The sequence below is a fragment of the Aptenodytes patagonicus genome, chromosome 1 (genome assembly GCF_965638725.1).
Source record: "Aptenodytes patagonicus chromosome 1, bAptPat1.pri.cur, whole genome shotgun sequence".
Classification (NCBI taxonomy): Eukaryota; Metazoa; Chordata; class Aves; order Sphenisciformes; family Spheniscidae; genus Aptenodytes; species Aptenodytes patagonicus.
Window position 1 is genome coordinate 197896107 of NC_134949.1, and position 24258 is coordinate 197920364.

A 24258-nucleotide genomic window follows, 5' to 3' on the forward strand; every position below is an offset into this window, starting at 1 on the left:
AGAAGGACATGAGGAGTAAAAGGGCCTGGGATCTCACTGGTCAGAATGAAACAGATGTTGAAAGATTTTTCAAATCTGTTGTTAGTAGTGCTCTGTGACTATGGTGAGTATTAGAGCTATCAAGGGAAAACTGTGAGATGTGTATTCACAAGATGGTTTTGGATGGTGCTGTTTCCAGGTGATCTGTTGAAATCAGATGCCACAGAAACCACCACTGATAGGCACAGAATGTAGTCTAGATCTTATGCAATATTTAGGTGGCAAATGCAGCTTGCATAAACTGCCCCTTTAGATCAGAGTGGCAGGAACCTTTTCTGCTGTAAATTTGCTCAGAGAAATAAACTAGATAAAGGAACAGATTTCCATGGGCATCATTGAGGGACTGGCTGTGTTAGAAGCAGTAACTGGAACTCTGCTCTCTTGAAAGAATCATATTTCATAATATATAATGAACATCATGAAAGATAGACCTATTTTAGGTATCCATACCAGGATGGGCGGAACTGTGCCATACAGCTACCTGTTTCTCTCCATTAACTATAAAAGGAACCTGTGGTGGTTGGCTGAGATGTAAGCATCTACAGTACAGGCAACCTCCTATGATTGAGTGAGCCCCCGTCTGATGGACCTAAGCTGCCACTTAGAGAACAACAGAGGTGTTCTTTCCTCTGACCATATAAGAAGCCAAAGGATGGTATTCATACTCATTCAATTTTAGTCATGTAAAATTAGGCAGCTAGTCAGAGGCAATCAGTCTCGTTTGAGTAGCCCACGCACAAATCAGCACATATTGAAAGCAGCTCCAACCCATCTGCAATCTGAGATGTGTGGAATGAGAAAGCACCTCCTTCTCACCATCAGCTGCCAAGGAGGGAGGTTAGACATCTAAGTTCAAGTTAGACAACTATAAGATGTCTACAAGCTGAGGGGCATCCTATGCGTCTTTTCCAAGACTGTACTAAGTAGGAGGTAGATTTGCGAAGGGAATTAATTCCTTATTGCACAGTGAATTAGAAATTTTGAAAATGGGACTCTTAATTCCTAAATAACACATATGTTTTTGAAAATTACATTCCTAATTTAAAAGAAGGTGTTGTCTGACAGCTGCAGTACATTGTCAAACCATGCTAAAGGTTAATGCATGCACTGCTGAAATGTCTATAGCATGGAAAAAATGGAAAAAGCTTTGTTAGTCCCTGCTTATGGAATGAGCTGTGGTAGCAGGTAGTTCACACACCAAACAGCTGAAGTTGCCTTACAAAGGAGAGAAAGGGACCAAAAATGTATGCAGTTTTCTCTCCTTGCATGAGTGAGAAAAATCTGATTATAGGTAATGACTGAATGCTAAGTATGCTCAGATACTCAGGCCTCTGTGCTTGCTCCATCTCTGCTCTAGAACAAGGGATCACTAGAAGGTGTAAAGAACCTAGGATTGCCATCTTTTAGATGAACTTAATTCCAGTAGAAGTGGAGACACTTGTCTATGGCTTTTAGTACCACTTCTTCTTTTAATAAGACAAAGTTAAATAGCCAAGTTAGGAACACTGCACTGAGTGGGGAACACAGTGAAGATAAGTATTAAATTCACTTAACCCAAGAAGTGAGGTGAATGACTGCAATATCCACTGGTTCTTGGTGAGCCAGTCCTGTAGGCATTCACGACTAGTTGACTCAGAGGTAAAAGCTATTGTTCCTGAACTTTATAGAGCGTGGCACAGTAGGTACTTACAAGGTGCAGTTGAAGAGCTAAACCTCTGCTGCAAACTTCAGTGCATCATCTTTTGCCTTATTTCCAGTTAAAGAGTAGTCCATAATTCAGAAAATTACCTCCAAACAGTTCTGCATATACACATCTTTGAGTATCACATGTGTACATAGTTTTTAGATAACTATTTCACTCATACTTCTCTGTTTCAGAGCAAGACTATTCTTTAAATGATCCAGTATGCTCTGGAAAATTACTGTAATGCTAAAAAAAGCCCTAACATACAACAAAACAGTATTCTAATTTCTTATCAGTTTTTCTGATGTGTTTGTTCTTTTTAGCTCTGTGCTACTGGTGGCTGGCAAGCCAACAGCACAACCCAAGTTGGCTTAAACACAATTAAAAATAAATAAATATCAGAATAGCACCCTCATAATTCTTCTTGCTCTTCAGTGAAAACAAGTATTTTCCTTTTGATCTTTCTAAGCGTGAGTTCTTGCAAAGGCTCCTCTGACAGTTGTTGGCGCCACAGCCAGGCCACATGCAATGGGAGACCATTGTAATGACAACCGAAAATATACAAATGCATTGAAAGCTGCCCCTGACTGGCTGTCCAAACAACTGGGACCAAGTTTTGGCATGTGACACAGTCATGCGCACACAGTAGGCTGGAGGGCAGCTGAAGGAGCTTGCAGTGGAGGCTGGCTACTTCTGACTGGTGCCTTTTGGAGCATCGTGAAAAACGGCTATGATGTGGGCTGTCCAAGAGTGCAAAGTTATTATGTTATTAACCAAAGATGGGGCAAAGGATGCTGTGAGTTGGGGTGCACCAGCCAGAGTTGTGCAATGCTGTAACAGCACCCTCCAGTAATGTTCGCTGTCCTCACTTCCCAAGTGATCTGCATTAGGGTTGATGGGAGCTACATGGCAGTCCCCTGGTCTCTCTCCAGTCCTCCCACACACATACACAATGATGTTAATTCTTCTCGTCTGAACCATACCAAATAAAAAATAGTGCAAGAGAGTCAAGACAGTCGTAAAAGAGAGTAAGGACAGTAGAGCTGTAGGTAACAAACTTCAATGCTTTTCATTACTACCACTTGAATGTTTTTGCTGTAATTTTAAAGCTTGAGTTGAAATGTTTCATGCTGGGTTTTTGCCAGGGTCTGATTTCTTTTTCCCTTAAAATGTTTCAGCTAAGTTGAATCTAGCCAATTTCTTTGTAGAGAAATGAACATGGGCAAAATGATGCAAAGAAACAAAAACCCAGCAACTCGCAACCGTTTTGCTGGGAAACTCTAACGCAGCTGTGGGAACTTCATGTTTGTTAGAGTGCTCACGGTGGCCTGGGACATGCTTTCTGCTGTCCTTATGAAGATTTGCCCAGACTTGGTCCAGATCTAAGTCCTTGCAGATGAGTTAGTGATGAAGTTCTCTGAAGGGTCGAGTGTGCCCCAACTCCCGCTTGCTCCTCTTGCCAGCCCCGCACAATACTGTCCGTGCTCCAGCGTAGGGCAGCAGAGCTCCCCCGCATTTGTAATATTGGGCACTAGAGTTGCTTGTCCTGTGCTCTCTGCTGTCATGCTAGCAGTGAGCAAAAAATGTGAGAACTTGCTGGAGTTAGTTGCAGGCCCAAGGAATGGGAGAAGGTAGAAGAGCTATAAGGCAAAGAGGCAAGGGCAGGAGTTTGGAGAACCATGGTAATGGTAATGGAGTTAGGATAGTACCCAAGAGATATTGACAGTAGGTGATGGTAGGAACAGGGCTGGAAAATATGGGCAGGCACAGATGACAGAACCAAAACATGAAGAGCAAGGAGAATGTGTTGCTGGGTAATTCATAGAGAGCCATTTTTCACAGGCATTCAGGGTCTGTTTCCTACTCTCTGAGTGTCTGAGTTGAGATCAGGTTTGCTGGGGTGCCATGTGCTCACCACAGCTGGGATCAATGAGATCCTGCTTTGGATGTCTGAAGGACTATTGTATTTAAAATCAGGTCCTGCATTTCTTAAATATCCACAATTAGTTGATATTTGACAGTTTTCACCTTTGTGCCTTGGTTCCTAACACACTAAACAAGAATAGTGACATCCTCTCATCTTTCGGGGATATTGGAAGGATAAACTCATTAATATTTCTAATGCACTAATATACTATGATAAGAGCACAATAGAAGAGTCCATGGGGGAAATGAATAATTCTGTATTATCAGGATGGATTTTGGATGGTGTGCAGTCAATAATACATGGGACCACCCATGGAAGAATGAGAACAAAAGAGCCCTCTGGTAACGAGCACCATCCATCTGCCAAATGAAGCAGCGTCTTGTGGAAATGCAAATTAAAGACTGAGTTATAGTACATATATGTAAGAGTATATGCATGATTTATATGTGTAAGGCTGTGCCTGCCACCTTCATTTGGACTTTATGGATGTGGTTGGAGCTGGTTATTTTAAGGATGTGTTATAGCTGGTGGAGAAGAGCTGGCTCTTCTAGTGCACACTGCACCTCACCCTGATGTAAATGTCTGTGGCTGGTCAGATGTATTTCTTCCTGAAGATTTTCCCTGCTGACAAGAAAGTGAATCCAAGGTGACTAACTCAAATTGAAGCTTAGAGTGGTAGGCGTCTAATATTCTGTGAGATGAGTCCTGCTACTCCTGACTGCTGAGTGCTTGCCTTGGCAGTTGCAGTGTTTTTCCAGCACAGCTTTCTTTGAGGCAATCTTAAGACATGTGTAACGGATTTAACAAGTCAAAGTATTGTTAGTTGATACTACTTATGAAAAGATTGCTTTAACTGAAGTTTTACACTTCCGTAGCACCTTCCATCCAAGACTCAGAAGCCTTTTCCCAGACAATTAATTAAATAAAGATGTCTCACAGCACATTCTGTATCTGGAATAGATGTATGCAGTTCCCATTTTTCAGATAACCTTTCTATGTCTGAAATCCTTAAGTTTCGAGCACTGCAGAAAAGCTAGCTGAGCTGAGAACGGAAATGTGATCTTCCCAATCCATTGTTTTAGATATCATCTATCCCCACTAGTTACAGCACGTCTCAGGATAATTTGGCAACTTGCACAAACATGGTCATACAAGAAGTGCATTTGAAAAGACTGCGCCATTTATAATGAAATGATGTCATTTAGACATGTTGCACCACATCTGAGACGAGAAAAGTGCTGCAGTCACCATCACTGTTATTTTCAGTTCTTTCACTCAAGTGTCTCTGTGATGCAAATGAGCAAAATGAAAGATTCATAAGACAGAGCAAGAGAAGAGGCTTCAAAAAGCATCATGCAGACTTCCTATTTTATTTAATTTGAGGGACATTTTTCATGTTTCTGTATTAAGAAACTACTGTCCTTTTTTTGCTAAATTATAGCTAAAGTAAGTAGAACAACAGCTGGCCACCGTGAAGTGGACTTTAAGAATCTGTAAGTGGAAGAAGTTGAGAAGTTTGAGAATCTATCCTAATAAAGTTTTCTGTAAATCTTTTGGGTTGTGGGTTTGTGGGTTTTTGTTTTTTAAACCTTGTTTTTAACCTTCCTGAACATGTTACTGCAGTGGACTTTGAGCTGCTCCAAACCACGTGCCTGCACAAAGGAGAGGTGGTGAGCTTTAATTGCTATAGCTAGGACCTTTGGGGTTTTTTTGTGAACTGATTCACTTTAAAAAGTTTGAGAACCACTTCTTAAATATCCACTTTATAAATCTTTGTTTTCTTCCATAAAGTAGATAAACAATCAGTTGTTTCTTTGGTTCTTAATACTATTGTGAAACTGTTTTCCTTTCAGTTCTCGGCGAAGTGGAGTATCTCCTTTTGGAGCACCCAGGTCATGTAGCCTTCAGCAATGACACAGTGTCTGTGGAATATCAGTTCTATAGTGGTGGTAATGTGACAGCAGAGCATCTGTCCATCCTATTGCTGGATGCCAGCACCAACGAGATAATTGCAAGAAAACAGCTTCCAGCAAATCAGTCCCAGGGGATGGTAGAGTTTGAGTGTTTCCATTTCAAGAGTGCTGGGGACTTCTTGTTCAGAATGGTCTCTCCCAGCAGTAACAGCAGTGCTGCCCAGTGGAGCAGAAGCATGCCCACCCTCCGTGTGGAATGGCCTGTATTTCACATTGATTTGAACAAGAGTTCAGAGGTGGTTGGGAGCTCCCTTCAGGTTGGACTTTTTACAAATGAGCAGTTGTGTGCCATGAACGAGACAGTGGTTTCACTGGATGTGATATTCACCAGCACCCTTTATGAATTTGGAAGAGTAAGCTCTGATGAGACTCTGGGCATCAGAACAAGCAAAGGAATCCCGCTCTCTAGGTCCCAGTGGGTAGAGTTTGATTGCCCACCTGTTGGTCAAGAAGCATACATCACTGTGTTACTGAAATCATTAGAAACACATTCTGTCATTGCCTCCATAGGACCCATAGATCTCCTCCACAAATTTGGATACAGACTGGTTGTGGCACCAGAAGCAACATGCAAAACTTTGGTTCAGGTCTTCGTAGTCTCTCCACCGTGCACTACTATCAGCGGAAAAATTGTTGTCTATAAAGAGGCTCTCAAGCATCCTAGTCAAAGAACAACTTGGCTGTATGAAAACACCCTTCACCCAGGAGACAACAGGACAGAATTTAACTGTACTTTGTTTGATGTGGGGAAGAACAAATACTGCTTTGATCTCTTTAATTTCTCAAACCGAAGCCATTTCCCAACAAGAGTTAAGGAGTGTATGATGATCCAAAGGAATATGGGTTTGTATTGATGTTTTTCCTCTTTTAGCCAAAATCGGCACTCTTCCCAGTAGCTATTGAATAGCTACTTTTTGGGTCTCCTGCACCAGACAAAATAGTTGTAATGTCATATGCAGATGGGAACAAGATGGAGTAGACTGTTATGTGCATACACAAGGACATTTGGTAGCAAATGCCACTGTGGTAAGCTTAAAACTGCACGAAGTTAACACTACCAACCAAAACCGTTTGGGGCATTCTGAATAATGTATCTATCTAGTCTGGGTAAAACTGAAACTTGGCCTTCTCAGTGAGGTAAGAAGCTACTGCAGTAGATCTGGCCCATTGGAGACACTAAAGGTAGGATTAGTCTTACCTGCATTTAAGTGTCTAAAAGCCGAGGGTCCAACATTAAGTAGTTGTCTAGCTTTTTAGTTGAGAGAGACAGGCATCTCACAAGGGTGATTCATGGGTATAGAAGATACATGGGCTGAATCCTCACCTGGGTGTCTTTTTCTCTAGCCCATTTGCTGTTGGAGCTGAGAATCCTACCTGTTAGATAGATACACAAATTTTGGTGAGACAAATCAGGATTTGGCCATAGCAAAAGACGCTGTCATGTCACTTGGACAGCTTGCAGGTTTTTCAAGCAGCCTTTCAAGACATGTCTCTGTTGCTGCTTAAAACAGACCAGGGTGCATTTTCTGACCCATGAGGCCACCTGGCAGATCATGGGTCACATTCGTATAGCTAAACTTTTCCTCCCAGAAAAGGTCAGAATCATACAAACTGCCAACTAGGGACAGTCTGTGGTCCATATAGTCCTTTGGGCCATGACCAGGCATGGTCTGGGAGAGTCCTGGTTGGCAGAAGGACCATGTCCAGGAGTATGACTGATCATGGTTAAGGAGTGATCACAGTTAAGTATGATCACAAGACAGAGCTTGAGCCCGTTCCTCAGCCCTGTTTAAGGAATATCTATACATTCTATTTATATCTATACATCTTATGCAGATGTAGCTTCAGAGGTGGCAGTCCGTGGTTTGGCAGATTCTACAAATCACAGTAGTGTGGCAGAGGAAGCAGACGAGACAAATGTCCTTCTCATCCCTCATTTGTGGAAGGCAACCACAGTGAGGGATGGGCTGTATGTGCACGAGGGAATTGGGGTTCTGTTGGGTTAGGTTGTGTTGCCTACACCCTGGAACGGAAAAATAAATGTTCTCATTTGGAGCAGGCTTGTGTCCATATGTAATGAATTAGTCTTTCCCATTTAAACACTTCAAAGAATTTGGGTTGAAAGGTTTGAGATGTACACCGTTTTCTACACCTCTCCACCCTGGTCTCTCTGAAAAGGAAGTGCAGGAAGTCGAGCCAAAAAAGGGTCATTGCGCTTCACGGGCAGGTCTCTGAGCGGGGTCATCAGGAGACCAGGAGTGTAGGACATGCTCCATAGCACACAGTCCAGACACAGCTTACCTTAATTAGGTTCCTAGTGTCATGTGGTCTTACTTTGTACTATTTCATAAATTCTAAAACTGTTAGCTCTTTAATTAACACTCTGTACTAAAAATGACCTCTATTTTCACCATATGCCAAACTTGGTACGTAGTTCTTCTCTTCATCTTAACTTCCCATCTGCATTCTCTGTTGGCACTCTCTCTCTTCCTCTGGCATAAGAAAGTCTATCTAAAAATGAAAGCATATTATTTTCGTAATGGAGATAATTCTCAAGGAAAAAGGAAGAGAGAATTCTAATTCTTCCTCTGTGCTTGGGTGGTATGTTACACTGATGCCATCTAGATAATTACCCTGACAGATGAATACCTAGGATATGACATAGATATGTTTCTGTGCCCAATATTTGAATGTTTTAATTGATGACATCCACCTTAAGCAATGACTCCCTGCAATCTGCTTTGTTTCCTTGTGTTCCCCGATAGCACCATCCTTACAACTGCAGTCGAAAGAATCAGGCTATGCCTGTGAAGAACAGAGTTAAGTCAGTAGCTGGCAAGTTAGATGTGTCAAATCTACAAAGCCGATGAAAGCAAAACCACACTGCGTAGCCGTAAATAAAATGTCAACCTGAAATTAATTAGACTGCAGCACATCTGACTTCGTGCCTGTATCTGCGAGACTTCAAAGCCCGCAGGCAGTGTTTGAAAGGAGCGGGGTGTTCTGGGAGGGGCGCATCAGCCTGAAGCCACGACAGGCAGAGTGAACCTGCGCTGCCTGTGATGGCCGTCTGCCTCCCGGCTGTTTCGGAAAGCCCTCTCCTGGGCTTGGGAGTGTCTCTCACCTTGCTGCAGGGCACTGTGTATAGACCGGGATCCCTGATAGCTCTTCATGTAAAACATGCGGCTGCTGCACAACAGGCGCCTCACCACAAGTCACTTATTTTCTGCTTTGGACTTCCTGAACTCACTCAGTTTAAGGCAAGGAGAGGTGATAAATCCTCTAATCTGGGCTCCTGTGCAGCATGGGCCATCACTTTTCATCCAGTTACCCTGGTGTTGAGTCCCACAACTAGTCTTTGCATTTGACTGCCACTTATCCTCTGGAGAGTTATCCAGTCTTTTGCTGAAGGCACCACAAAACAGAGACCCTTCTGGTAATTTTTCTCAATACTCTGCTCTGATTTTTTTTTTTTAAAAGGGAAACTCTGTGTGTTTCATAACTAAAGCTTATCCAGCTTCATCCTTTAGTAACTGGCTCTTACTCTGCTGCTCTCTGCTAGAGGAGACAGCTGTTTGCTATCCTGTCTTCCCCCATGAAGGCATTTGCACATCCAGATCATCTCAGATCTTCCAGATAATCTCAGTGTTCTTTTTAATAAACTGAAAGATTAAGTCTTTAGTTGGAAGGTATTTTGTTCAGGATTTGATTAATTTTCTGGCTCTTTTTGGCTCCATTTCCATTTTTTTAAACAATGCTTTTATTTGATGACAGGATTACCAGCTTTGGGTGCTGTGTTCTGACGTCCTCCTCACCGATGCCCCTTGAGCAGCTACTTACTGCTCCTCTGCTTTAATTTCCACCGATTGCATTAGCTAATTTTGCCATAACTTTTACCGTGTAAACTCCTCTTGATGTGTTTTTGCGTATGACCTTTCAATATGTAGTCTACCATCCTGCAGGTACAATTTGTATTCCTTCTTCCTATGTTTTACATTTTCCTGATTTACAATCTACTTTGCTTGAGTTATCCTAACTTAGCAAGTAACCTATGTTGCTCCATACAACTGCACTATCTACTTATGTCATCACAGGAGTGACATATTTTCTCAGTAATGGTTTTATATTTATTTTCATGTCAACTAGGCAAGCATTGTACAGCACTGAGCCTTATACTAATCCCTTTGGAATCTCTCCAAATGCATTCCCACTCGGTGATGGTTTTCTGTTGACAATTGCATATCAAATCTGTCACTCAGCCAGTTCTTACTTCATTTAGCATATGCTCTATTATTATGAAGCAGAGATACCGTCTTGTAAAAGATCAAAGCCCCTAAATCATTAAAATTATCTTCATCCAAACCACAGAGGATGAGATAAAAGAAGATTATTTTGCCACACCCTTTTTCCATAGATTGGGCATCAGTTATATTCCTGACCCTTTGTCAATCCTGCTCTTTACTCCTCATCCCAGACAGGTTTAGTCCAGCCTGTGGAACAGGAATCTGGCTTGTGTCTGGAGTAGGAAGGAGAAGGCTCCCGGTGGCCCTGAGTGGGCCAGGACAGCAGCTCTTCCAGCCCAAGCCATCAGCTACAGAATGAGTGTCGCAAAAAAGCTTGAGCTATCTAAGACTATGAATAGATCTATTAAAGGTGGGGAATACATCTATTAAATGTGAGCCAGCACTTAATGCAGCTTTCTGTAGACTCCAGCTGGAGAACCTGTGAAAAAATAACAGCGAGATGTGAGTCACTTCATTCATCTCAGTGGGGTGTTAACTGTTTCACACAGGTGACTTAGAGAGAGTCATGCAGATAATTTTTCCCCTGTGTTTGACAGGATTATTTGAATGTCTGAGGTAGGAAACTCTGTTAGATCATCTTACCCAGCAACAGACGCATTGCAGGCTCATTCATTTCAACATTTTATCCTGTACTTTGCTCATCTGGGATTTAAGCGTCCCCAGCAGTGAGACTTCTGCACTACTTAGGAGGATGTTCCGTGTCCTAGCCTGTATCCCACTTGAAACATTCAGGATGAGACTGATAAAATTAATCAGTAATGCTACAGCATAGAAATGGGCATATTTTCTTCATATTTCTGGTGCTAATTAACTTTCTTTTACAGTTCTTAGTTATACTCCGGAGACCAGTTTCAACTTTGGTGTGACTCCCGGTGAAGTCTCTTGCAGTTGCCGACAGCAGGGATGAATTTTGTTCATCTGGCTTTTGCTAATTGTCAAAAAAAAGCTATCGGGAGGTCAGCAGGGCATAAGAAATGCAGCTGTTGCCAGCAAAGGGAAAGAAGAAGGTAGGGGAAGACCTTCTGAAGGGAAAAGTGGTCAGTAAGGGAGGAGAGGAGTAAGTGGAGTATCTAGGGGTCAGGTAGGGATATACAACTTCCATCAAATTCTTGCTCTCTGAGTAAGGCTGTATGAATCAGACCAGCCTATCTGTAGGAAAATCTGGGTACCAATTAGCTCTATTGTCTGAATCTGTACCTGGCTTGCATTTATTTGGAAACGGGTGGATGCAGGGGATCCAGGTATGCCAGGGCTGGTTTGTGCCCCATCCACTTCTCCTGTGTCAGTGAATGCTTCCTCTCCACACCCCCAGCGTTTTAGGAATAAATTGGGTGTTACAGACTCACTGGGATAGCTCTTAGCTTCTGAAAAAAAAATTTTAGGCTGTGCCTCTGCAGTTCTTAAAGATGCCTGTTTGTGGGGAAAAGACTGTAATTTGCCCAGGCAGAGCCTAGGTTTTCTTCCTTTGAAGGGATCCTCCTCCTTTCGTTGTCCGAAGTAGTAACCTGTTGGAGCATGCCACCATTTCAGTGCACCCAGGCTTGATTTCCATGGAAACGGAGAAACACGGAACGGGTGAGAAGGGTGTTTTCCCAGGTCTTATCCAAACACCAATATGTAACGTGTGTACAGCCAATCTCAGGACCTAAAAACTGATCTCAACTTCCACAATACCCTGCAATCCCCTAGGCTAGCGTAGGCGTTTACATGAGCCTGGAAATAATTAGTGATTTTGTCGCATATCGCTGGTCTTGTTGAAGTGCTTAGGACTATCTATCACGTGTGTCAGGCTGGAAGGATGATGCTGAGCATCCCTCGCTGACTGCACCATTGGATAGCACTACATGCTCAAAGTCTTACAAACACAGAAATTTGAGGGGAGATATTCATGCAGAGCAACAATTAACACAGTTAATTGCATTTATCTTTCATGTTGGCAGATCTGCCAACTGTCAGCTATTTCAAACTAACTCATCAGTTAGATGTCTTCACGTTGATAATTGATTTCTCAATTGTATGTGAAAAAATTCACACTTATTAGAGCTAGTTTGCAGTGCATACCTTCTGTTTTTTCCCCTGGCGCTTTGGATCTGTTTATCTTAAATGGAGGTTAATAATTTCATTTCCTTGGGGGAGAATAAACTATGCTTCATTTTCTTTTACGTTCTGGTAATTGCAGGAGGTTGCAGAGCAAGTTGCAGGAGTTTAAATCTCCGGTCTTTCATGGGAGCTGGAGCATTTCCTGCTCTCCTGCTGCTTAAGGTGCATATTCTTAGCCCCAAAGCTATGGATGCCAAGTGTTTTTGCTAAGGAAATCTGTGCCCTCAGCTGAAGCTGAAGTCAGTGAAAAGTGCCGCGGAGCAATGGGCACATCATAGGTTTGACCTCAAAGTTAGAAAATTAGTCATCCTAAATGTTCTTGTATGTTGAAGCCCACAGGCATCAATGCGGAGGCTGCTGAGCACCCTCCACTATCATCACTGTTAGCACTGGAGGCAACCAGAACCTTTCTGGGTCTGGCTCTATATCTGACTGTAATTAACAGAAGTTTAAACGAGCAGGGAACGTGGAGAGAGAGAAATGAGCTAGCTCACGCACTGGAAATTATGGCAGGGACTCACCAAGCTGCTCATATAAAGTAGTTTTTGAGGACATGGGTGCTTCTGCAGCTAGCCTACCTCCTTCTGCCAGTGATGAGGGACACTGCTGGAGTCTTTAATGATACTGATATGAAGAAAAGTGTCGTGAGATCCCCAAATACTGTGATACCATGAAGTCTTTTGGAAGAGGGATCAGTGGGCCCTCGACTGACTATTGATTATGGACATTTTTCTTGCTGCCCTCACTAATAGCTCTGCTCTCTAGCTGATGTGATTTTGCAACTGTCCAGGGTCTGTGCCTTTGAGGGACGCTTTACCCCAACAAACTTCCCCAGTTCCCCCCTCCTTGGCATCCTCTGCCTCACTTCCCTCCCAACTCCACACACCATCCAGTCTTGCTCCATTTCGCACTTTACTGGGAACTGGCACGGCTGCAAACTGGAGGAGGAGTGTGAAAGCTCAGCCTGCCCCTGGGCTCTTCTCCTCTGTTGTAGCAGCTCTCCAGCTCCAGAGACAGAGGGGTGAAAGCAGAGAGGTGCACAAAGAGCACAAAGTGAAAGAGAGCCTGGGATCATGGATATTGCGATATTGTGTTAGAGTCAGTGGCAAATAGCCGCGGAGGTCACTTGGTGTTCTGTGGGCTTAAAACCGCAGCATCACTGGAGTGTCTCGCCATGCCCATCTCTAGTCTGCATTAGGCAAGGCAGACGTACTTGAACATGCATGCACGCAGATGTACGTGAGTATGTGCCCACACACGCTTTGCAGCCTTGTAAATGTAAGCTCAAAACCTCCGGGCCTCATCCTGCAATACAGGTGAGTACCTGCATGCAGGAGAGCAGCCCCGCTGGTTCTGTTATGCTGCTCGCAGTAACATTATTCATACTGGCATGCTCACAAAAATGTGTAGGACAGGGCCCAAAGCAGTTAAAATTTCATGTTTATTAAAACACAGCTGTATTTATTTTTGTTCGAGACTTTTAAAAATAATAACACACTATGAACAATACAGCAACCAATATAACATGAAATCATAAAGCCATTTCCAGTCACGCAGCACTGTCCAGTCCTTTAACATCATAAATTGTTCACTGATCAGGAGGTCGGTGGCATGCTAGCAGCAAAGCAATGGTGTAAGAAAATTAAAGATTGTGACCTGTGTTGGCAGTAGCAGCACCGTAAATTATCTAAAAGAGCAAACTTTAGCAAATCTAACCTACATTTTGTGATTTAGCTGATTTTCCACTTCATCTGTGAGCGGTGAGAGTAAGTGGTCTGTTGTTTTTCTTTCTGGCACATTTCAAAGCCAGGTCCTTGAGTCAACTGACCCATAGGAGGGTCCCCAGGGTATCTGTCCTTAAAGGTTGCACCTGGACTCGTGTATTGGTTTGGAATTTAAAGTTGCAGTCCTGCTTCCATGTCACAGCTGTCAGATACAGCAGGAACAGTCCCTTTTTCTCTTTGGGCTCTCGCTGCTGTAAAGTTTGAGTGTTGAACACTGGATGAGGATGTTGTCTAAGCAAAAGAGGGATTTCATGACATATTAAAAAATGATAATATTTGAGGTAGCATTAGAATCTGAGCCTGCCTCCACTTAAAATAAATAAATAAACCTGCAAAATTTCATCTTGAGTTAATTGCCTAACCATAAGCAATAAAACAATAGGGACCTGTAAGCTTGTCAAATGAATGATTCAATAACACGTTTGTGTGCTGAGAAGATAATAAAGAGAAAAACCAATATTGCTCTTTCATTAGGCCTTGTAGGCTTATCCTCCTTTCACAATCATATAAATCAGGAGTAACTACACTTAAGTCAATGGAGTTATCCTGCTCTAAAAGCACTATTTGTCAGGCAGGAATTGGATTAATAGATAAATTACGAACCCGTTCCAAAGATTTGTGGATTAATTTCCATTTGCTGTTGTTCCAGGCAGGTCCTGCCAGCCTCAGTTAACTGACCACTGTGTCACTGGCTGGCACTGGAGTGAAAAAAGGGAAAAAAAGAAGTGGGAGCGTTGCATCAGACTCTGATGGGAACAGGAGCAGGTCCCTGGAAGCTTCTTGCACTTTGGTGTTGCCAGTTGCATTGTTTGGTTATTTATTGCTGGTTTTCTTAAATAAGAGAAGACATGTGCTTGTGTCTTTTAAGGTAAGGAGGCAGACGCGTTCCTCATTGCTGTGAGCTTGTGTATTTGCAGAAACGTGGAGCCCGTGGCAGCCCTGGAGCCCCTGCAGCGTCACCTGCGGGGACGGCCTCCGGGAGCGCTTCCGAGAGTGCCTCACCTCTTCGCCAGCAAAACCAGGCTGCGCTGGATCACCGAGGGAGACTTCCTTGTGTTCGCTGGAGGAGTGTTTGTGTACGTAGCTTTGCTGTCCTCTTCCCTGTGGTCGTGTGTCTGCCCTGGCAAAAGCAAAGGGCCTGTTATTAGAAGGGCTTTGTAAAATGGAAGCATCCGATCTCTCTTTCAGTCATATTGATTTTGGGAGGGTGTCACATTCCTGCGGTTGATGGAGTAGGGCGGGAGCCTACATGCATTTGTCAGACAGCTGGAGATAGGGCTCCAAGGCTCAAGAAGATTTCTGCATGCTGTGAGTGCCATGGAAGGGGTTTAAAATCTCTAGCATGGCCAGGGGGTGGGAAAGGGCTGGAGGAGAGATCTCGGGGCAGCACGACATGTTTAGTACCGAAGACCAAAGACTCCAGGCAATGGAAACCTGTTAAAAAGTGGAAACCTATTAAAACAGGACTAGTTCCAGCTGGGACCCATGGTGTAGGGTTCCCATTCTGGGAGTTTTTTGAGGTGGCAGTGCCAGGTCTCCCCCTGCTCCAGCCTGCCACTGCTGTTGGCTGGTGACAGGGCAGGCTGGCTGGTGCTGGCGGGTGGCAAGTGGGCGCCGATACAGGAGACCTGAGCCTCCTGACAGGCGAGAGGGTTACAGCAGCCGCGTGGCCCCCGGTGAGGCTGGATGAGGCTGTGCCGGCACCATAATCAGGTGCTTGCAGCCGAGGGGCTGGCACAGTGAGGGGCAGGAGAAGTGGCCCCTTTTAACGGGGTGATGGTGCTCAGTCCATGCAAAACTTCGCTTCTTGTGAACTCCCTGCTGAAAAGGAGGGTGCTGATGCCAAGAGGCTCTGGAGGTACATCTGCTCAGAAACTGATGTCTATAAGCTCCAATGCCTTTGTGTCCCACAGGTGGCAGGGATGGGGATGGGAAGGTGCACAGGGACTGTGCAGGCTCCTAGGCTCTCAGGCTGTAATTTAACAGATATTTTAAGCTATTACAAAGTGAGCAATGCCTTACCCCTTGCTTTGGCTGCTTCCATGCGCTTCCTTGTGCTGGCAGAAGTGGAGTGTGGAGAACTGGAATGGAGCCAGCTAAAAAAATGGACAGTTTGGGGATGCGGGGAAGTTGCTTATCACATGGCCATTGCAATGCTTGTGCCACTGAAAAAGGAAGGGCGGCAGTGGGGGAGAATGTGTAGCCGGAGCAGGAAAAGGGCAGGACTACTTCATGATGGAGGTGTTGGCTTGACCCAGCTTCAAGGTGTTTGTTGAATGAAAGCCTCAGAAGTATACAGGCAGGACTGAAATGTATTGTGGAGCACTGTAAAATGGGTTGGTATTCAACAAAAGGTCAGGTGAAGGGAAGATATTAAAAATTACATTCTGTCAAGCCAGGTATTGCATTTTGTCCGTGTCAGTGCAGCACTTTGGATGTTTTAACAGTTTGTTGTTAAGGCGTCTGATGCTTTTAATGACTGGGAAGTGCTGGCCCTGTGGGTTTGCTTATTTCGTAAAGCTGTGAGTGTAAGCAGAGAGGAACAAGTCAGATGTTTAGGGGCCCAGCTTAAAGCTAATGCCCTGCTTTAGGGCTTGTTGTCTTCTCTATGCCAAACTCTGTCAGACTGCTGCGGGCAGTGATGCCACCAGCAAAACGCCGTGGGGTAGTTGGTGTTTTTCTAAAGCTGATGCTGAGCTGTGCTATTCTGTGCCTCCTGTTACCTGCTGGAGGGGTATTTCCGTAAGCACAGCGTTTCGCTCCCCACCGGCTGGTTTCACCCCACTCCTCTGGAGCTCAGAGAGCAGTCCCGGTGCACAGAGCTCCCCGGAGGGGGCTCTGCGCATGCGAAGCATGTGCTGGGCCCGTGATTTGGGTGTGCACCTTGCTCTACACACACAGAAGTGACAGGCCTCTGTGGTGCTTCTCGGAGGTGTCACTCTTTCTATGCAGGTGTGCAGCTGTATAAGGCTTATGATGGTTTCCAAAGAGGTGAGCTGTCCTGTGCATATGCGGTGCCCATGGCCGTGGCAGTCTGGTTGGAGTTACTGTCTGACAGCACTCAGCAGGTCCGGACAATCCTCAAATTCCAGCGAGGTCTCTGGGTTAATAAAGAGGGTTTATATATAGAAAACCCAGGTGCACAGGAGGCCTGCATCTGCACCCATTGCCATGAGATCGTCTGGAGGAACTACCTCGCTTCTCTCTTGCACATGGTTTCTAATCCTCCTGCTCCCACGTCAGGCAGCTTCCTTTATAGAATCACCTACATGATTTCATGTCATTGAATCTTAGGTTGCTCAAGAAGTGACTTGACACTGTGATCTTACAGTGTTCATCTGCTGTCTGATCTCGGGCTGGGAGTGTCATTCCTCCCCACCCTGCAGCTGTCCGCACCTTTCTGAAGCAGGCAAGCTTTTTTTCAGCATAACTAAGTTTGCAGTCATTAGTCCAGCAGATGGAGCAAATGGCTGAATAAATGAAACCAGCACAGAGTCTAGGGGCAGAGGTAGGTGAGGTGGAGAGAAGCAAACCTAAGTGCTAAGTCTAGTTTCGAACCTCACTGTTTGCTAGCTGTTAGCTTTCTACTCCAAATGATACAGCACAATGTGCATTCCAGATGATAGAAAATAGTCTTTAGAAAATAGCTGTGAGACTGAGAGAAGGATGAACAATGAATGAATTGCTCTGCTGTGGTTGAACTGAACAGGGCAAATGCTGGTTCTGCCTTCTCCCCCAGGGTCAGCGTATTCACTTCCCGCTCAGGCCCCCAGAACAGCAGTGCTCTGTGCTCCAGGCATGATGGCGTTGGGCTGAATGCAAGTTTTAGGGATCCTTCAAAAAAGATTCAGCAGGCAGTGGTCTTGTTCTTTATGCTGATGTCAAGCTCTCAGAGTGACATGAAGCTCAAGGTTAATCCCATGGCAGGATTTTTCAAAGGTGTTGGGGCTGTCAGGTAGCCCTGAGGCAAAGAAATGGGTCTCCTGCCCACCCGGCACCCTGCACATTTGTTATCGTCGCAGCCTGAGACCTTCTGGCCTGTGTTCATCAGTGCATTTGTACAATCTGCACGCCTAATAGCTGTGCTACCAGCTCACTGTTGGATGAGTGTTCTTCTGGATTATGGGAAGTACATGGTGTCTGCTTCTCGTTATTCTGCAGACGCATTTCCTATGGCTGGAGAGTCACTGTGGTGCAGGCAGGAGCACCTGGCAAGTTTTACAGCAGACTGTCCATCACCCCGATGGAAGGCTCTGGGTTCTGGATAAAACTAGAGACTGGGAGAAGGTTGTTAAGTGGTTCAGTTCGAGCTCACAGCTTCATGGTCAGCTCTTGTCAACCACAACTGAGCAGCCTTGTCCTCCAACAGCATTTTCCTGGCCTTATGAAGCTGATATTTGGCCACAAGAAGTTGGGAAGTGAGTGCTACCTGATACTAAAATTAGCTGCTGGACTAATTCATCCATCAACCACGCTGTATTCTGCTCAGGGCTGCCACTGAAATGCTGGAGACCTCGTCCAAAAAAAGAATTATTAATCTCTCATTGGTTCAGCTGTCTGTAATGTCGTGCAATGTGCAGGTGAGAGGTTTAAATAAGGCTGTGGAAAGCTCTGAGATGTTCACATTACAGGTTTGCAGGGTATTCTTTCCCATTGGAAGGCCCATCTCCAGTCTACGACAGAAGGGTGTCAATACCAGAATGCCAGGGGCACCAGAGCAATGGCCGCCTTCTCGGTTAGGAGCCTGCTGTGGAGGGGAAGGTTTTGTCCTCTGGGGTTGTGATGACGGGCAGTGGTGGAAGAAGCACCCTCAGAGGACTGCTTAGAAAAGTTACACTGCCCCTGCTAGTGCTGCCTCTCTGCTCTTCAAACTCACTGCAATTCTCACACCCACTTAAGCTATCCTAAAAACAATTTTAAAGTGATACCTGAAGTATTAGCCCGGGTTGGGTTATTTTTACCCCTTTTACGGCACTTTTCACCAGGGGATCTTAATGTACGTCATAAAGGAGGGCAAATATTGTTATCCCATTTTACATGTATTTAGGAGTGCCTTATGGAAATGGCAGAACAGGCAAAAGTAATGATTACATTTAAAAGGTCCATGGCAGCCTTGGTTTAAAGTAAGTAGATCTGTTCCTGCCAGTTTGAAGTGATCAGTAGCAAGTCATCTACAATGAACAAATTTTAATGGCAGACATCTTCCTGTACTGTATTAACTGGTTATTTTTTCTTTGTAGAAAGTATCCATCCTAAAGTGCCAAAATGCTGATGACAGTGCCACTCTGACAGACGTGTGTGCTCTTTGTTACAGCTATCAAGCCTCCCACCCCACCTTCTGTCCAGCCAGGAGAGGACCAGAAAGCAAATAATATAGTCACCATCACAGGTATCTCCCTATGCTTGTTCATCATCTTTGCCACCGTTCTCATCACCCTCTGGAGGAAGCTCTGCAGAGCTCAGAAGTGCAGCACCGCCGTCCGCCGAAACTCCATCCACTCCCCTGGCTTCCGGAAAAACTCTGATGAAGAGAACATTTGCCAAGGCAACAAGCAGCGGGACAGCTTCGCAGAAGGAGGGGATGCCCCTGTTAACATTCCTCTGACCTACAGGCGAAGCCTCCAATTTGCCCAAGAAGGTGATGCCTCTGGAAGTGAGAACTTTCAGCCAAATGCCCAAAAAATAATCCCTCCAATTTTCAGCTACCGCCTCGCACAGCAGCAGCTGAAAGAGATGAAGAAGAAAGGCCTGACTGAGACCACCAAGGTGTACCATGTCTCTCAGAATCCCCTCACGGACACGGTCGTTGGTGCCACCACCATGCTTCCCCTGAGCGGGGAAAACCAAGAAGAGGCAGCAGCAAACAAATTTAGGATCAAATCTCCATTTCTGGAACAGCCAGCAAGTCAGCCCAAATTCCCAGGGGAAAGCTCTCACCCTAGGCTGGATTTTCCGTTCTCACAGACCAATCCTGCAATGAGCCCTACCCAAACCTTGATAAGAAGAGCTCATTTCAAGCACCAGGATAACAGAGGGGACTTGTCTGAGAGGGGCTGTCACAGAAACTCGCAGTTTAGAAGAACAGCCAGTTTCCATGAAACTAAAAAGGCCAGGCCTTTCAGAGAGAGAAGCATGTCCACCCTTACCCCCCGACAGACTCCTCTCTACAACTCCAGGACCAGAACGTGGGACCAGGGTTTAGAGGACAGGATGCGGCCAAAATCAAGAAATGCTAATCCAACTTGTGAAAAGCTGGATCAGCCCCACAGCACTGTGCCGGGCTGTGAACCGCAGGGCCATGGCACAAAGTGCCACCACAGGGCAGGTCCCCCGGTGAAGAAGCTGGACCTGATCACTGACCGCGAGCCAGCCAGTCAGGAGAAGGCAGCTGATAAGCCTGAGCCCAGCCGAAGTAAGAGGGGCCCTTCACCTAACTCCAGAGGCGCGTGGCGGAAGGAAACGGGTTCGGCTGGCAAAGATAATTCCCAGAGAGCCCTAAGTGTAAGCCCTGCCCAGTACCGAAGGGACAAGTGCCAGAGCTTCCCCTTGGACCCTGAGTTTGCCTTTTATGATAATACTACTTTTGGCTTAACGGAGGCAGAGCAGCAGATGATCGACCTCCCTGGGTATTTTGGCTCAAATGAAGAGGATGAAACAAGTACTTTAAGCATTGAGAAGCTGGTGATCTGAGTGACTCATTGCAGCCCTGCAGGAGGGGCATGCGCGGGAGAGGATCTGCAGGATCTGTTGGCTTCTGGTGGAAGGAGCAGCGGGAATCGTGTTACCCCTGCACGGAGCAGGAGGGAATAATGCCCCAAGTCTGGCTTGTGGGAACACATTCCTTTCTAATTACTGGAAAGTGCTTCCATATCATTATTTTCTGTATGTATGTGTGTACAATACACACAAAATACCCCGGGAAAGCATGTGTTAGTGAAGGCGTGACGCAGGAATGGCCAATAGATTTTATGGCATAAAGCAGTCACGTTTCGTGCATCGCACATAATGAATGCCACTGATCTAGCCTTTCTCACCTTGTGGACCGTGTACTAGTAGATTATGATGTCCTAAAGCATCCATTGTCCACTATCCTCAACCATCTGTCTTAATTAGCGAGTCATTTCCCATTTAGCAAACACAAATCTCAAGTTGTGAGCAGTTTTCATCGTTTTTTTGGTAGTCATTATTGAACTGTATTAATTCGTTGTAATTGCTCAAATAAGTCATATGATGGTGTTTCTTTTAGCTGGTTGCATCAAAGTGCAAACAATTGATGCTGAACACTTGGAGTGAATTTAAAATTGAGGGGGCATTTTTCATCATTCAAGACTTTGATACTTTCTTTCTGCCAAAATTTATACCAGAAAACACAGTAACTTACAAATATTTGCATTTACAAAATGAGTAGAAAAGGGCATGCTACTGGGAGGGCAAAGAAAATTGACAATCAAATTTTAGCCCTCAGAAACGTTACTGGAGCATTCAAGTACCTGTAAAAGGCAGTGAGAAAACTGTTGAATCACCCATCTTTTCTATAAACATCTTTGCCTTTATTAAACATTTTCTTTTTTTTGTGTAAATAAATTGACAATAATTCTACTACAGCAAGTGCAAAATAAATTATGAACAAAAACAACGAACAACACATTTATTTGATGAATACCTGTTTTGCAGACAAAAAGTAGTAAAATGGCTTGACAACATCTGGCGATTCCCGGAGAATCTCGTGGTGAAGTACAAAGTTACATTGTGTTTTTTGTCATGCTTTAAAACCAGAGATCACAAATGGGCAATCACACGCTGCTGCAAGTATTCAGAGCTGGGTTGAAACCCCAGTTAACAACAGAAACAGAGCTCGGGCCAGTGAGAAGGACTCAGAGACTTTGCTTGCCATTTGTTAGGATAACCGTCTCTTCAGGGAGTTTGCAAAGACCAGGGGAGTGCTATTGAGAGGAGATGCTGCCCTTGGAGGATGGAGTGGGAGAAGGTAGGTTCAGGCAGAGGACTGTCAGTCTTAAAACAACTCTCCCATAAGGAGTCAAACCCCACGTGCCCTTTAACCTGCCTTGTGGGTGTGAAGGAAAAATGAGCATGTGCTTAGTTCTCTGGCAGTAGGCTGCTATCCTTCTCAAAACTGGCTTTCTGAGTGGAAAGATAGATTTCCCAATCCCACACTTTTTTTTTCCTCCTCCAAACCGACAACAATTTTCAAGGGAGAGCAGCATCACTGTGCGTTAGCCAGCTACTGATGGCACCCCACTGAAGTGTCCAAAGCATGCACAGGTTAACTTGACAGGCGCACAGTGGGAGGGCTTGCTGTGGCAGCCTAGGAGGAGCACGACTCTCAGCATTTGGCTGCCAGAGTCAAACCCCGCCGTTTGAATGGCCTTTTTGATGGGTAACATTTTGCAGCTGCTGCTGGAGTGCCGGGTCCGACTCAGAGGGTGATGTGAGCTCCCTCTTTCCCAGGAGCTGCGCCAGCACGCCGTGTTGTCAGCGTTCAGCCCTTCAGCCCAGCGTGGTGTTCGTACCAGCTACACATTCCCATAAGCTGTCAGCTTGAAATGCTGTTTAAAGCATTTGAGAACATGTCCACACTTGAAGAGTGATCCAAAGCTAATCAAATGTAACGAGTCTTTAAATTGACTTAAATGAGCTGGAAATCAGACCTCTGAAGCGATTGTTGCTCAGGTTACTTACCACCCCTGTGGTAAGGTAAACTCCGCCGTGGGAAGCACATTTGCCCTGAAGCAGTGATCTGTCAGCATTGGAGCTACAGTGCTACAATATCTATTTACAGCTTTGGTGAGCCTCTCGGCACCCGAGACCCTGGAGAAACAGGAGAGCAAATGTACAGCACAGCAACATTCGGCAAGCATTCCCCTAACCTTCAGTGGGAGTGATTTGAGCTTGGCGGTAGCCCTCAGGTAAAGTAAGTACTGAGCTAGCAGCATGTTACCCTGTTTATTAAGATAAAGAGGGTTCTGAAACATTTCCTAGGGTTTGCTGTGGGAGTTGCAGGGTCCTGCACAAAGCCGTGTGACCCCTGCATCTCCAAGGGGGTTCTCTGTGCCGCAGGAGGGCAGAGGAGGGGGAGCCTTGCTCTAAGCCAGATGCTACTGCCTGCAACCTTGTCTCAATGTTGGGCTGCATTCAGAACAGCTACTGTAATGCGTTAGATGGACTTGGGTACATCTTGCATCTAAGACAGCAAGGCAGACCCCTTCCCTCCCAGCTTGTCAGATCTTGGCCCCTTTTTCTCTCTCGGAGAGAGAAAAAAGCACTGTAACATATTGAAGCTGGCTGAAGGCAGTCCAACTGTAATGCCTGCCTCTCCATATTGACACAGGGCGAAACAGGCTCCGTACCCTGGACTTTTACATCGCTCACTGCTCGCTCACTGCTCACTCACTGGGAAACTGGACTGGGTAGCAGTTGTCTGACTAAGCCCTGTTGACTTTCTCTCCAGCTTATTACTCCATTATCAGATGGGTTATCGGCTGCTCAATGAACTGTCAAACCGCTAGTGTTGTGTGTTCAGTGCTGTGGTTGATTCCCAGCATGCAGAGTTGAGTATCACCAGTCTGTAATCTTTACCCTGCTTCCCCAGCCCTATACTGAAGAATGGGGTTGAGCATCCTCTGCCAGAAGGCATTAACACCACCTTATTTCACTCACATTTCTCTGTGTCTTCTGCCTAGACAAAAGTTGTCCTTACTGCCCTCAGCACTGCATCAGCGGCCACATAGTTACGTGTGCACAGTGATTCCTTATGTTCCCAACGTGCAGTTACGACCTTGCACTAAGATTTTACCACTGTAAAATACAGAATAGTGATCAGAAAGGAAATAGTAAGTGCTGGTTGTTCACACTCCTTTCTTCACAAGGGCAACCTTATTTCAGAGATGTAGGTGCAAGTTTCATTCCACGTGGGTATGTGCCAGCGCTTGGGAAGAGGGCAGCGGTGCAGTCTTGCCAGGGCACAGCTTCAGGAGCACGGCTCCCTGTAGTGCTGGCCCATTGCGCTCTGGTGGTCACGTTTGCAATCGCTGGGATGTCTAGGAAGAAGGGAGAACAGGGTTTACCTCTTGACAAAGCAGAGGAACCAAACCAAGTTTTACACTGAACCTTCGCATGTCTCTGCATTGTCTCCACGACAGCTTGAGCTGTGGAAATTAAACTTACCTTGCGGACGCTCTAAACGACCCAGGACAGCAGGTGCAGAAGCACCAGAGCCAACACCAAAAGAATGAAATTCTCGTATTATGAGCTTTCTCCAGATTTTCATCCATATTTCTGTTCAAGTTCCTACTATTGAAAACCAGATACAAAGTGTTAAGTCCTACTCAGATGGTTTTATTTCACACTTTATGGATATAAAATACAAATTACAATATGTATGGATCTAAAAGCAAATAAATGGAAAAGAGCTACCAGTTTAAAAAAT

The 24258-nt window shown here is 45.1% G+C and overlaps 1 protein-coding gene across 1 annotated transcript; it reads left to right on the top strand.

Moving 5' to 3' along the window:
* Nucleotides 1-24153, top strand: THSD1 (thrombospondin type 1 domain containing 1). The gene is made up of 4 exons (XM_076364175.1): nucleotides 1-103; nucleotides 5504-6466; nucleotides 14729-14887; nucleotides 19126-24153. The coding sequence occupies exons 1-4, from the start codon at nucleotides 46-48 to the stop codon at nucleotides 20499-20501; spliced, it is 2556 nt and encodes an 851-aa protein (XP_076220290.1). The 5' UTR covers nucleotides 1-45; the 3' UTR covers nucleotides 20502-24153.
* Nucleotides 24154-24258: the final 105 nt, after the last annotated feature.

Excerpts from the sequence above, each read along its gene's own strand:
- THSD1 (XM_076364175.1), top strand. The coding sequence starts at position 46 with ATGAAACAGATGTTGAAAGATTTTTCAAATCTGTTGTTAGTAGTGCTC. Across the intron at positions 104-5,503 it reads AGTAGTGCTCTGTGACTATG|TTCTCGGCGAAGTGGAGTAT; the intron begins GTGAGTATTAGA and ends TTTTCCTTTCAG. Across the intron at positions 6,467-14,728 it reads GATGATCCAAAGGAATATGG|AAACGTGGAGCCCGTGGCAG; the intron begins GTTTGTATTGAT and ends GTGTATTTGCAG.